General features: G+C 49.2%; 1 protein-coding gene across 1 annotated transcript in view; it reads right to left on the bottom strand.

Annotated features, from left to right (window-relative positions):
- Positions 1-14,655, bottom strand: part of Csmd1 (CUB and Sushi multiple domains 1) — a 1,673,782-nt gene that overhangs the window by 631,846 nt on the left and 1,027,281 nt on the right. The window contains exon 6 of the mRNA XM_047550875.1: positions 3,509-3,621. Within this exon, the coding sequence (XP_047406831.1) occupies positions 3,509-3,621 (113 nt within the window). The remainder of the gene's footprint in view (positions 1-3,508; positions 3,622-14,655) is intronic.

Here is a 14,655-nt window from a genome sequence, read left to right on the forward strand (position 1 = left end):
ACACTGGCCAGTGGTGAAGCCAACTCCGCTGCCATCCGTGCTCAGGCCTCGTCCCTGGTCCCCCACACCGTGCTCATTGCTCCTGGGCACACACTGGGTGCAGGGAAGGCTCATGTTTAACTCCACAGGACAACCTCTCTCCAGGAGGTCACCAGTCCAGATGTCCCCCAACCTTGTAAAAGGAAGCCACTCTGAGTTCTCTGCATTGTTAGCCGCCTGTCTTAGTGACTGGCCTGTAAGGGGCTGAGCTCTGGACAGGCCTGCCGGCTGTGGACAGAGCACTTGCCACGCTGTTGCTTCATTTCCATGGCCTCTGAAATGATCCTGTGAGGTAGGCGTCACTAACCTTACGGAGTAAGAGGAGGAAACACAGGTCGGAAAGGCACTGGCCAAGGGTAGGTATTTACCCAGACTGAGGCCACAAGTCGGTAGATTGCAACACAGAGATGGGCCTCCTTTTTAAAATACGAAAGGTACTTAAGTTGGCACTTGGCAAGGATTTCTTCTTTGAGAAATTAAAGTAGATATTTGGGGAAAGTGATTATGCATATCTGATTTGAATGAAATTATATTTATTAAAAGCAATTTTCTATGTAGATTAAGTGGTTTTAGGAATAACTTAGAGGGTATAAGATTATGTTTTGCTAAGTTATGTGATTGACCATCCTATCTAATACCCCCTCCATGGAAGGTGTGGGTGAGGTCCTCTGCCAGAGGACAAGTCCAACCTGCCCCCGGTTCTGCACACCAGGGGTTTTAGGGCCTCAGGAGGAGTCTAAGCACTTGGTTTCCTCCTTTCCAGTTTTAGTGAAGCACCTTCTGGCTCCAGATATGGTTCTTGCTACTGCACAGCTATTGTTCCAGAGGGAAAGACGGACACATGCCTCAGCACTGGTCTGGGTCTCTTTCCTCTTAGGTCAGTTCCAGACACTCAACCAACGGAAGAAGATGCCAGCATTGGAGAATAGGAATGCTTGGGTTTTCTCCAACTTAGGGTAAACCTGGGGACACGAAGCTCACAATTACCCAGATGTGTTTTAAATAGCAAGAAAGTCTTTCATTTCATTAAGAAGGAAAACCAATACTTATGCAGAACTATCACCTACAGAGCAAGCTAATTATTTGTCCCAATACAAGGTTTAAAACCACTATTAGGTTTCCTCCTGATTTATGAGACAGGTTGTTCCCAATTTAAATTGGAACTTTATTACAAACACTTTCCTTCAAAATGATTTATCCATTACAGAAATCAATGGGAACTTCAACTTGTGAAAACTGAATTTTTTATGAATAGCCAGGTGAACATCTATAATATTGGAACCCAACACTTAGATGCCCATTTAGGAGTAGAGAGGCCTTCACAGTTCAAGATTAATATGATTTTTAAAAATTCATCTTGTAGACATCACAGAAGTCTAGATGATGGATTATGCTAACAAGGCAGTTATTTAATTATAATTAATGGTGAAGGCAACATATACAGACTGGGCTCAACTCTCAGCTGATTTAAAGAAATAATACATCTCATGACTCCATCCTTCAGTGAGACCCCGACAGGTACAGCAGACGTTGCTAACATGTCTGGCGGCTCCGTTTGTTCTGGTGCCATTTTGAAGTGAACGTTTCTAGGAACGGCAACGCACAGCAGCCTCCCTGTCAGCCTCCGCAATCCTGCTCCTGGCATGACCTGAGGACAAGGTCCAAGAGGGGAAGTCGAAGCAACGTGGCCCAGAGAGTAAGGAGCGAGGCGATGAACTTCACAGTGTAAGAAAGAGAGGAAAGCACATTGTATGGAGCAGATGAAGGTGAAGAGAAGGTGACTGTACACCGTGGACCCCAGGGAAGGGAAAGCTGAGCCCCATCTGTGTGGAGTCAACGAGTCAACGTGCACTCTGCTGTCCTGTAGAGCCCAACAGAACCAGCCATAAAAAAGACAGCAAAACAAAACAAACAAACAAACTAAAGAATGTGCTCTTTGTTTGTAGAAGCCATACATTTCCTGGAGGCATCGCGCTCCTGGATAACAAAACAGCACCTCTTCCAGAGAAACCACCGCAGCTGCACTGGCAGGTGGGAGCCCCCGAGGATTCCCCCAGGAACCTGGGTGACCGAGGGTCCTGTACTCCAGGAGGCATGGGCTATGCCTTCACAGTCTAAGAGGAAGTGCAGCTACCCTAGCGTGAAGAGGCAGCAAGCACAGAAACGCAGGCTTTTAAATGTTCCCCTCCCTATGACAATCCATCAATCAATCAGGACTCAGGTTCTCTGGCAGAGGAGGATTTGCAGGACAGGATAATGGCACCTCCACACCTTTGTGTAACTTTTCACTGCCAGTTCTATGCTGTCCTACTGGTATCTAGAACATCCACCAACCGAGCCTTCTCTCTTGGCCATGTGCTGGTAGTGCCAACAGCGGGTGTCCCTGTTAATCTGTCAGTAGGAAGGAGTGCACAGTGGGGTGAGGCTTCCTGGATCTGCTCTTGGCTCGGATCAAGGGGAGGACTCAGAACAGCCCACTGTCCCCAGCTCCGTGCAGCTGCCATCTTTCCATCAGCTTGGCCCTCATTTAACAGGACATCACCATTCACCCTTGGCATGGGTGTCCTTGAGCCTCCAGCTTGAAATGCCAGGAAGGTCAGCAGGGAGGTGGTCTTTGGGTGACTGGTGGGGACTCTGAGAGGGGCCCCTGCCACCCTAAGCCAGTGCCTTGTCCCCTGCTCTCTGGTGCCTGCGGTCTTGTTCTCGAGTTGGCAACAGAGAGTCCCTGGTATCTTCCCTTCCTTAATGACATTTCTTCCCTCTCAAGTCAGAAAAATAACTGTGATGTCTCTCGGCATAACTTTTATTTTTCAGTCAACTTTTTTGGTGCAGTGGCCGAAAGACCTGACAAGAACAATCAGAAGAGGAAATTTTATTTTGTGGCTCACGGTTTGAGGTGTCTCAGCCTACAGACAGACAGCTCCATTCCTCAGGGCTGGAGGTGAGGCTGATCGGCTGGGCAGAAGGGTGTGGAGCAGGGAGGCAGTGTGAAGACCTCTTTAGGCTAAAGTGAGATTATGACGCATCTGTGTGTCTGCAATGCCACTCTTGGCATGTGAATGAAGACAATATCAGGCCAATCTGGATATTTCCTGGTTAGGTTTAAGTAGTTAAAATTAATGCCAATACATATTTATTGATTAAAATTTAGCAACACTTTCAACAAAATAAGAAACTACACTGCATACCATCTTAGTCCTAAAGATTTACTATAGCGTTGCTGGTTGCTGCCTATAAAATTTCCAAGCTTAACTGCTCTTAAGACAGTGGGGAAGTGCTTTCAAGTTTATTTATATCTCTTTTAGCATCTTTAGCAAGATCCTAAAATTTTTAGGATTTGAAAGGACAACCATGTCCTCTGTTTTATATATATATGTGTATATATATATATACACACACACACACAAACACACATATATATATATATATATTTTTTTTTTTTTTTCCTTTCAAGCTAGAGCATTCTTACCTTGAAACTGAGCATTGAATCCCTTGCGCCGATGGTTGCTGTCGGATGTGAAATGAAGCCGCAGCCAGTTCTTGCTACTGATAACGGGAGAGGGAAGGTTCATGCCAGTGAGCCTGCAAAAGAGAAAGAGGAGAAAGGTCTCCCTTGTTAACTAACAGAGAAAATGTCCTACATCTAAAACCTATCTCAAAAGTGGGTTCTGACATTCTTTTGTGAGATGGTTAAAACAGAGGTCATATATTAGTTGCCTTTAAATCTTAAAATGAATTGGATAGTTTTATCTTTGTCAAAATGTAAATGCTATATTTACCCCTGATTAAATAAAAGCTTTCAAAAATATTTGCCATTTTGAGTCTTCCTTGTTAAGGATGAATACACGAGAAGGTTTTCTTTTGATCTCATTTCGTTTCCTCAGGACCTTGATCACAATGAATCATTAAAGGAAAAAGGAAGAGGCAAATGATAAAAATCTGCCTTTCTCCATCTGGACACTCACAATTCTATTAATTTAGAGTCGGCTCCACACACTGCTTATCATGCATGGTAGTGGGCTATGTTTCCCACACTCCATCTGCAGAATCGCAGCCTAGGCCTCTCCCCCCGACACAAAGGAAGGCATCATTTAGAAGATGGATGACAAGAACTGTCGAAGAGATCTGAAATGGAATACAATTATGTTTTACTAAAGTAGTGCATTAATCTTTTAAAAAGGAGATATGATCCATCTCTGTAGCTGTTTAGAATATCCAGCCCTCTCCACACATCCAGTTGAGCTGTCAGACACTGGAGCCCTTCCAGACAACGTCCCATGCTTGCAGGGGAAGAAAGGCCTCGCAGGGAATCTTGGCCCTGCACATGGGAAGAACAAGGGATGCACTGGGCGGGACCAGGGCTGGAGCATCCCTGGATTGCAGTTCCCCAGCCCGGATGGTGTTCTGGCTCTGCTGTATGCCAGCACAGGCCCCAGAGCTCAGGTTTGTTTATGAGGCTTAGTTTCCCCATGTATAAACTGGACATGAAAACTAGTCACCCCTCGGTATCCACAAGGGATTGGTCTGGGGCTCCCTATAGGCAACAAAACCCGTATTTGCTCCAGTCCTTTATCTGGAAGTACACAGTCTATGCACACCTGCCCTGTGTTTGAATCATCTCTAGGTTACTTATGGTGCCTAAGAAAATGTAAATACTATGTAGATAATTGTTGTACTGCATTGTCTAGGCAATACTGACAAGAAATAAAAGCGTATGCATGTACAGGACAGATGCAGATTTAAAACATTTCCCATCTGTGGTCGGTTGACTGAGGGTGGGCCTGAAGGTCTGTGTGAGGAGCTAAAAGAGGTCACACAGATGCCCCTGTGAATGGACACATTCTTTACGCCACGGAACTGGGACACGGTGTGCACTATATAATCACGTTGCATCTCAATTGCCAAATCTATTTTCCCAATGATGTCTATTAACGTAGATGATCTGGAAAGGATTCACCCGTCTGCTTTTAGTGGAAACCTGGAGAACCATGTGCCCTGTAAGCATGGGTCTGGAAGCACAGATTTGTGTGTTCAAGCAGTGTCTCATTTCTCTGCACAGGATTTGCTGGAAACCGCTTAACTGTGGGGATCATTTCCTAGTGATTCCATTACCTGAAGGAAAAGCAGCATCAAATGACATGTAGTGAAGCTTTCTGATGTCAGGGTGCTCAATTTCCACTGCCAGTCTCTAAATGTGCAGGATCCATTTAAAGTTAAAAGTCAAACCTTGACTGTAACCAATTGCAACAGTGTTTATGCCACTATTTGAAGGAATCTGCAAGAGGAAACAGTGCTCAGACTTGCCAGTTCCTGGATTTGCCTGCTATGACAGCGACAGATGACCAAAGCTGACTCTAAGACAGGCATCCCCTTTTTCCCCGTTGAGATTATGTTACTCTTTCTATTGGTCCCAAGCCTCCTGGACTCACACCAACAATGTCCAGAGGAAAAGTCAAGTCCAGAGTTAAGAATCCCGTCTACCCAACTCAGCTTCACTTTCATACTGACCTGTTTTATAACTGAAATCAATTTCTATTCTGTTGTTGCTTTAAAATTCATGTTTTCTCAATTAGATTATTCTTAATGGTTCTGACCACAAAAGCTGGGTGCACTAACAAGGCTTACACACGCAGTCTCTCTTCCCTAAACTGCCTTTCCAAACACCCATATACAGGAATGTCTGCTTTGTGTCAGTCAACAAATGTTTCTCTGTAAAGGGCCAGTAGTGGGTATGTTAGGTTCGGAGTTGTGGATGTGGCTCAGTACTAGCTTGTCTACCATGTGCAAGGTGCTGGGTTCCATCCCAGTTCTGCCACAAATAAATAAATATGTGAATTAACTAATTAGGGCCTGACTCACAGGGTCCCTGTTGAATCTGGTCTGCTCTACCATAGCCATTCAAGAGCTGCCATGTGATGGGTGAGACTGGGTTCCCACGACTCTTGTAGACAGTGACACCTGAGTTTCATATCGATTTTCTGTGTCACAAAATATTTATTACTCTTTTAAATGTTTTTATACCAACTTAACAATGTAAAAACTCACTCTTAGCCTGTGGGCTAAGCCCAGGGGCAATAGCGTGCTGACCCCTGCCTAGGTATATGAAGGACATTTGTAAAATTACCGAGTAGAGAGAAATTTAGATGGTATATATCAACCCATGAGATTAAAGTCTCAAAAAAAAAAAAAGGTGCAACTTCTCCCTGTTCCTTCTGTCTGGAGTCCCCGTGAGGACTTGTAACGACTAGATAGTTCATTTTCCATGGTTGTAGTCAAGCTGTGCAAATGAGGCTTACTCCAAAGTAGATGCGTTTCTTGATTTTGCTTGTGATTTAACAAACAATGGTGTCCACTTGGGGGTGGGGTGTCTAGACTCACTCTAGACAAGGCCTCACCTTAAAATGGTGGGTTTCCTGGTCATTGTCCAGAGGGCGGAGCTAAGGGTATGGCTATGGTTCAACTCAAAGGTCTTCTCTGAGTGAGTTGTTCTGTCATTGCAAACCAGTTTAAAGGAGGTCAATCAGTGTGCAAACAGGAGATGATTCGGGGAACTCGCTCAGCCCTTGGATGATTCAAATAAGACTTGGAGGTGAAGAGCTCACTGCAGTCCTCCGTGGCAGGCAGAACCACGGCCTCAGAGCTGCCCACAGGCTGAGACCCGGATGCCTTCCCCGTGAGCACCACACCTCGCCCGCAGTCCCGACAGGCAAAAGATCATTCTGGATCTTTGGTGGGCCCAGTATAAGCCAGTGACCCTGGAAGCTAAAATGGAGTCAAAAGAAGGGAGACTCGGGAGAGGAGCCTATGAAGAAAGAGAGCGGGGCAGGTCCCCACAGCACTGCTGGTGGGCAAGACAGGCACCTGAAGAGGCTGGGAGGGCCACAGACCCCACTGCCCTCTGACGGCAGGGTTTGGGGTCCTGCGAGACCTGTCTTGGGGCAGTGGAAGATGAGCAGCTATCTGTGTGTATGTATCTGTGTATGGAGGAGGTAGGTGCAGCTTTTTACACGCCGACATCCTTCCACACAGTGGCTTCAGACAGCACAAGCAAGAGGCCCAGATACGATCTTTCAATAAGTACACCCTGTTTTTCATTCTTGGACAGTCCTGAAGGAAAGGAAATACGGTAGGACATTTCATTACTGGATATCTGGAAACAATCTTGCACTATCAGTGCAGTTGAAACCGTCGGTGGCTCTCCGTGGTGGAAGATCTACAGCGCTGACTGAGTTTCTGAGAAGTCCTCTACAGTCGTTTTCCTACTTCTTTCTTTTCCTCTTTAATTTTGGTGCTGAGATTGAACTCAGGAACTTGCATATATTCCTTTACGTCTACTGAATTTGCTTTTTAATAAATAAATGCTTTTGGAAGTGAGGTTATGGGTCAACATTTGGTAACTGATATGAAGAGTGAGGTGACATTCTAAGCAGACATTCCTAGGAGAAGAGAGGACATCAGGGCAGGTATCTACCTGTGTCTTTGCACATGGGCTCACAACTGCCCGTCCTCAAATACGGAAGCAGGATGATCACCTGGGGAAGCAGGTGGCCTCTAGGACAAGGATACTGTGCTCATGCTGAGTGCGGGTGGTGAGAGGTGGGCCAGGGAAAGCACCCAGGGTGGCTGCCGGACTTTCCTGTCCACCACGAGGTGGGCCAGGACGCCCGTAGCGCCCCGCAGGGGGAGCGCCGTGCCATCTGGCAGGGCAGCCAGGGAGCTGGCCCTTCACTCTTTGCTCATGAGTGCCAAATGCAGCCACTTAAACCACTGGCGGATTCCTTTTCCTTCAAAAGACTCAAGAGGGTTCAGCTTCTGCTGAGGAAAAGTAAATGCGGGTCTCAAGGGCTCCTCCAGGTTTAGACGACCTGCTCTGAGCCAGAATGGCATGGGCCAGTCTGTCCCACCGTCTCCAGACAGACTGCCTGTGAATTTCAGGAGCCGATCGATCACACTCCGCTCGCTGACCCCTTGCCTGGCCTCCCGTGGCTTCACTGTGGGCAAGTCCACAGCCCCTGCCACAGGTTCACTTGTGGAACTTGATAAACAAAGAGTCAACTTAAGATGATTTCCTAAAATACAGTTGGGAATGCTAAAATTTGTGAAATCGGTCTGTTTGAGCACTTCTCTGATGTGACACCAGATTACTTGTATTTTTAGAAACTCATCATAGAAATCACAGGGATTCCTCTGCAGATGAGCCTTTTTATGATGAGTAAGAAGCCAGAAAGTATCAGTCCTATTAAGGCAGACTTGAAATCCTCTCTGCTCCCTCAGGAGACTGAAGAGTTCAGTAAATCCATTACTTCAGAGGCTGACTGCTGTCAATCTGGGGTGACCGTCTTATGGAAAATGCAGGGTTTCCTCCTGTGTTCTTGTGGACACAGGATTGAGATGGCTCACGAAGTGGTGTCTCATGCATCTCTTTTATTAAAATTAAATAGAATACTCCGATCAGACAGAGAGTTCCTGAAATGTCACCTCCCACTGGGTGTCCTCCGTATTAGAGTGAAATCAACTCTTAGGAAGCAGACTTGTGTTCCTACGACCAGGCCAAGCCTCGCTTCAGACATGGAGGGATGTAACAGTGAGTGGAAGTTGGTCCTGACCCTGGAGAACATGGACATTGCTGAGTGTGCACACACCCGAGCTTTTACCCGTACACACCTGCCGGTACACACGCACATTTACACACACACTTGTGTATTCATGCATAGTTTTGGAAGTCCAAACCCCATGCTGTTCTTTTGGGAAAAACGTCATCAGTAAGGACGGCACAAAACGGGAGACCACTCGGGCACCTTTAAAGGCCACAGAAGGTTTCTGTGGGGACAGCCTTGCCTGAGGTGAGGGGCTTCCTGTTAGGCCCCTCTCCTCTCGGTGTGGCCCTCTCCTTGCTTCCCTCTTTCCTTAGCTCACTTTCCTCCACCACTCGTCCACACCAGCGGCTGCACTTGCCCTCTCAGGACCTCAGCCTCCACCTGTGGCCTGCTTAGTGTGTCCACATAGCCTGCAGTCGCCCTCCGTCCAGGATGCCCCTGTGCAGCCTTGGCAGTATGCCCCACCCCAACCTTCTCTCCATCCCATCCTCCCCGCTGCCCTGGAGACCGTGGCCCTTCCAGCTGCCAGCCACGCCCCCTCGCTTCCCGCTCCCGGGTCTCGGTCACACCCACGTTATGGTGCCTGCTCAGGGAAGCCTGGCCTGGCCTCCCAGTGAGGCCCCCTGTGCTCTGTGCTCTCCAGGCCTCCTGGACCTTCCCCTGCAGGCATTTCACGAGCGACCATGGCATAGCTATTTGTGTGACTGTTTGATGGTGATGCTCCCTGTGAACTTGAGGCCTGTGCCCTCCCCATCTCCCAGCATTTGTAAAGAGCACAGGAAGGGTGCTCAGTCTACACTGGGCAAATGGATACGGTGAATCAGACAGGCTCACACCAATCTCCCAGGTGCCAGTGCTCAGTGAGCATGGCCACGTCCTGCCCCTCCTGTCGCGGAGCCAGGCGAGGGCAAGTGGTGAACAGTGCTGCTGCTGGGTCGGCCCTCTCCCCGCCGGCACTGGAGTGGGGCAGAGCTGGAGCACAGCACTAGATGTGGGCAGCGCCATGGCCCTTGCAGGAGGCCCCGGCTCCCTGCATACCCTACCCCACTCTGAGGACCCGTCCACACTGAATGTGGATCCAGTGGACTCCCTGGGGGCTTGTGCCTAGCCACCCTGACCAGATGTCCAGCCTATTCTGACTTCAGTTCAAGGAGCCTGCTTCTCACCTGCCCCAGAAACACCCTCCACACCACTCTGCTCTGCTCTGCACCGGGTACTTCCCTGTGATCGAGTCCCTCTCCCACTGCTGGTGCTGGGACAGGGGTGGCTCTGCCGCAGGCCGCGAGCCCTCAGGCCCTCTGGTGGCGGACCCTCCTCCCTGCAGGACTCATGCTCCTGCGGCTCCGTGAATCACTCTTAAATGCTCACTCTGCTTTTGCTCAGAATGCAAGTTCCTAAAACAGCAGTGACCCTCCAGGTCACGAAAACCCACAACATCAAGAGGATGCTGCGCAGTCTTGTCGCATCCCAGCACCAGGGCCTCCAGACACGGGTGTGGGTGGGGCAGGTCGGCACTTCCTCTGTTAACACGAGTATCTGTGCAGCCAAAAGAGTGGTGCAGGGCTCAGGCGGCCCAGCAGGAGGCTCCTGATGGGGCAGCGGGAGGAGAGCGGCAGACTTCCTTGGAGATGAGGCAGGACTCCAGTTCAGACGGGTTTGGGAGAACATAGAAATGCCCTGGAGTGAGGCTCAGGGATTAAGCAGAGGGCAGGGGGAGCGGAGCATTTGGGGACGGTGTGACAACTCTGCCTTCCGAGGCTTAAGGACTGAGTGCCAAGGCACCTCGCAGAACTCCGGCCTGGGCACCAGCTGGACAGACGAGGAGCGCCAGGAGAGGCGCCCAGCCCGTGCTGGCAGCATTTCCCCAGGGAAGTCCTTTGGCCTCCAGAGCACTGGAGAGGCAGAAGATGGAGGCCAAGCAGACAGGGCTTGAGACAGAGGCCGGCTTCTCCTCTGCTCGACTGCAGAGTGCCAGCTAGCACCTCCCCAGGACTCAGTGCTGCCAGGAAACTGCATGCCAGACAGGGTGTTAAGATCGTGCTTGGCAGGCCCTGATCTGGATCCCAGCCACCTGCTTCTGATGCTCCACTCTGTGCCCTATCTTGGGTCCTTGCTTTCTGCAGAGACAGGCATCAGAGATTCCACAGGAGAAAACACCCTTTGCCTTGGATGATTCTCGAACATTCAAAAGAGCTAGTGGTTGGCCCTGGCTACGGGGAACATTCAAAGCCTGTTTTATTAAAGAAACAAAGGCAGCGTCTATGGACACATAGATTCCTGTAGTAAGTGTACAGCCGATACTCCAAACCTGACAATGAAGACAAAAGTGCCCGGCGTCCCTGGATTTCTGAGTCACAGACCCTTTTCCTCTCCGATGTCCTTTGAGCAATAGGCATTCTTTAGGGCAGGGTGCAAGTGTTTCCCCTTAATCTTGGGGTAAGTGAAGGAGTCTGAAATGGGTCTCCGATTTTTTAGTGAACATCTCGATGTGCTGACACACACCTGTGCCAACTTGTGACATTCCCCACCATGCAGCTAGGAGTCCCCTAGGAGGAGGAAAACTGCCTCTGCTGCCCCTAGGGGACTAAAGGATGCATACTGCTCAAAGAACTTCAGAGAGGAACACAGTCAGAGGCTCAGAAGTCCAGGCTCACCTTGCGTTTCTGTCTTCATCACCAGGGGTCGGGATGCGGCAGAAGCTGGCACTGCATCCTCAGGACAATGAGGGGTGGGGTCCCTCCCGGGAGCATACTCACTGAAGGACAAGCCAAAGCAGAGCGCTGAAGACAACGCAGAAGGAGCCAGAGGAGGTGGAGCACTGGCCCAGTAGCAAGGGAAAAGGGGCATCTCAAGGCAGCAGCTGCCGGCACAGGGACCTGCACGTTGGCCCACCCTGACCCGCAGAAGCCATCCCTTGGCAGAGTGAAGGCCGAGGCTTAGGAGGACAGTGCCTCTGCGCTGGACAGCTCACGCTGAGTATCGCTGAGAAACAGGTAACTCCAGATTGCGCGGGCGGGTCGTTCGAGGCCAGTCTGGACAGGGATTTCTTCCACTGATTATGTACTGCACTTAGGAAATGTAGTTCCAACCCGTGCTTTCTGAAAGTGTCCATTCGTGATATAAACAAGAATGTAAAGCAGCAAGAGAGATTGCAGGTGGACATCTGAGAGGCTCAGAACAGCCTCCACCTGCTGGCAGCCCCAGGACCCAGCTCCAAGCCCCAAGTGAGCTTTAGCAGCGCTGTGTTTTCACTTGCTCCAGGGGACAGAATTATTAAGGGTTGTGCTATTGCCCCTCTAGCTCTTCCAGCAGAGAGGCATAATTTCCTTATTAGTAAGTAAGCAAGCCAGGGTATCACCCACTGATACACACACTTAGAAAGAGCTGGGCTCACCCTAAACCTTGTCCACGACTGTAATATACAGTTCCTTAAATGACATTATCAAAAAATCCCATAGGCTCTTGGAACTGTAGGTATTGGGGAACAGTGTCGTTAAGGAGCATCCATGTGGGGTTCTCTGCTTTGCAGGAATCTGCCATAGGGATGGGTGAACAGCAGGCACTGCCAGAGCGGCACGCGAACAGCCACCAGGTGTTCCTGTCCACTACAGCAGGCGAGGGTCTCCACAAAGCCTGTCCAGGGAAGTCACAGCCCAGGAAATTAATCAAAGACAGGGCTGCCCCTTATCAGCAATCAGAGCAGAATCGCCTAAAGGACCACGGATACTTCCGTTTCCTCTTGCAGAGGTGTCAGTGGGACCATGGCCCCGGACGGCATTCGTTCTAACCAGTGTGATCATCAGTGGGACTGTTCCTGCAGGACAAGCTGCAGTCCAATAGCTCATTTATTACAATGAGCCCAAGAGAAACTGAAAATCTGTTAAAAGAAAGTTGCACCCCACTGGATAAAAGTGTCCATCAAATGTGATGCTATAAAGGACTCCCTGGAATAGGGGTATTAGAGTGAGGCCACTGCACTTGGGAGGATCTCTGCGGCGACGTCTTTCTTCTACGATGATGAGTAAACAATACGTAAGGAGAAGTGAGGGTAAGGAAAGTCATTGAAATCATCACAAGAGAGCTTCTCCTATTCTAGATGCTTTCCCACACAGGTATTTATGAGGAGATATGAAACAGTGTCTCTATTTCCGTGCCATTTAAAAATCAACTTTTTCTTTGTAAGAGAACATTATAACTCTGTAAGGATACATTTGATAAGGAATCCTGAGCACTGTCTCATGGAAGGACTTTATCGATAATTAGGTGATCAATGTCTTCGCATCTCAGCTTGATCTCCTTTCTGATACACTTTTGATACGTTTTGATGCATTTACAGCAAGCAACCTTGTGATGAGAAGCCTTGAATCTACACACCTGTTTCCTAACACCGATTCCCAGAAGTAAAATCTATGGGTCAGAAGGGAAGGTACTTCTTCAAGACTTTTAAAAATACTTATGGCAAAACTGATCATTCAAAAAACTCGGCTCTGTGAAGAAGCTCCGAAGAGTCTTCCAGGAGCGCATGCTCCGGCCTTTCAGCTCCTCTACTTCAGATCCAGCCCAGGGACCCTGGAGATGCTGCTGATGTTTCCTTAGGACCCTCCTCTTTCTGGGGCCAGGGGGTTGCCTTGCCCCTTGGGAGTCGGGGTCCCCTGGGTTAGGGTTGGTGGTGATGCCTAGGCACACAGTGCTGGTCTCCTGGCCCTGGGAACAAGGAGGGGGCGTGAGGAGGGCCCTGGAGGGAGGCCCTGACGCAGAGGCACCCTGACGATGTCCCCAGCAGAGGGGCCAGGAGCGCCCGGAGCACCCAACGCACCGCTGATGCCACCATGCATCCAGTCTCTGACCTCACCACCTCCCCGAGTCTCCAACTCCAGCGCCATCTGCTCAGCCACTCGGACCTCAAGGTGAACCTGGGGGACACTAATATTCAGCACATCCCCAAAAACTTGTCCCTGAAGTGCCCCCATGGCTGAGCTTCAGATTGCCCAGGTACCATTGGTAGCGTAGCTGGTGATTCACGGGACGGGACCCAGTGGGCACAAACAGGGCGATGCAGATTCTGTGGGCAGTTTTCTAGAGTCGGGACCTGTGGTTCCCTGCTGGAGGGTGGTGTAGCATCTGAGCAGACGGCTCTACTCTCTAAAGACGGTGAAGAGGGAGATGGTAGGGGTGTAAAATAGCAGTTTCCAGGGCAAGCAATATCCAGCTGATGGTCCACGGGTGTGCTTTGTCATGAAGCCATCCTTTCACTTGCCCCTGTCATATTTATTATTATGTATCCATGAAGAACAACAACAACAACGAAGCCTAATTAAAATGGGTATCTGTGAGGTTGAATGATCTGCTCAGTACTGCAAAGCTATAAGAACCAGCCCAGGGATTAATTTCATGTCTCTACTCTTAATTCTTTGTCTTATACGGTTACTTCTCTGCCCAACCTCTTTACTGTCTGTGTTTGGGTATTTCCTAAAATACAGGCAAGTCATACAACTTCTTTCCTAAAAATATCCACTGTCCCTCTGCTCTAAGGCTTGAGAATAAGTTTATCCTCCTCAGAATGTCATCCACAGCCTTTTGTAATAGAGCCCCTGCTGACCCTCTGACCTTCTATTACTCTCCTATCCAGCAAGATTTGGCTCAAATGCTGCCCAGTGAATTCTGAACAGAGGTTCTCTCTGTTAGAACTGGATTCCTCAGTGTTGCTAGCACATCAGAGTCTTAGAGAGCACATGGTGCCTTGGACTTGATTCCATGGGGCCAGTTCTCCAGATGTCTTTTTCTCTGATCAGGAAACATGAACTTCTGAATGAAGGTGTGCCTGCCTGCAGCTCACTGCTCACATCTCCAGGGCCCTGACGCGCGGGCTGCTGCCCAGCAGCAGGACACAGGGGAGGCTGAGCAGATGGACGTCACTTCCACAAATCGTCCTTAATCTTTCATGTCCCTCATTAGCTGGCAGAATGTCAATTTTTGTGCTTTCCCCCAATTAATCCTTTCAATTCTGACCCTGTTTAAT

This window comes from Sciurus carolinensis, chromosome 4 (genome assembly GCF_902686445.1).
Source record: "Sciurus carolinensis chromosome 4, mSciCar1.2, whole genome shotgun sequence".
In the NCBI taxonomy this organism is placed as follows: Eukaryota; Metazoa; Chordata; class Mammalia; order Rodentia; family Sciuridae; genus Sciurus; species Sciurus carolinensis.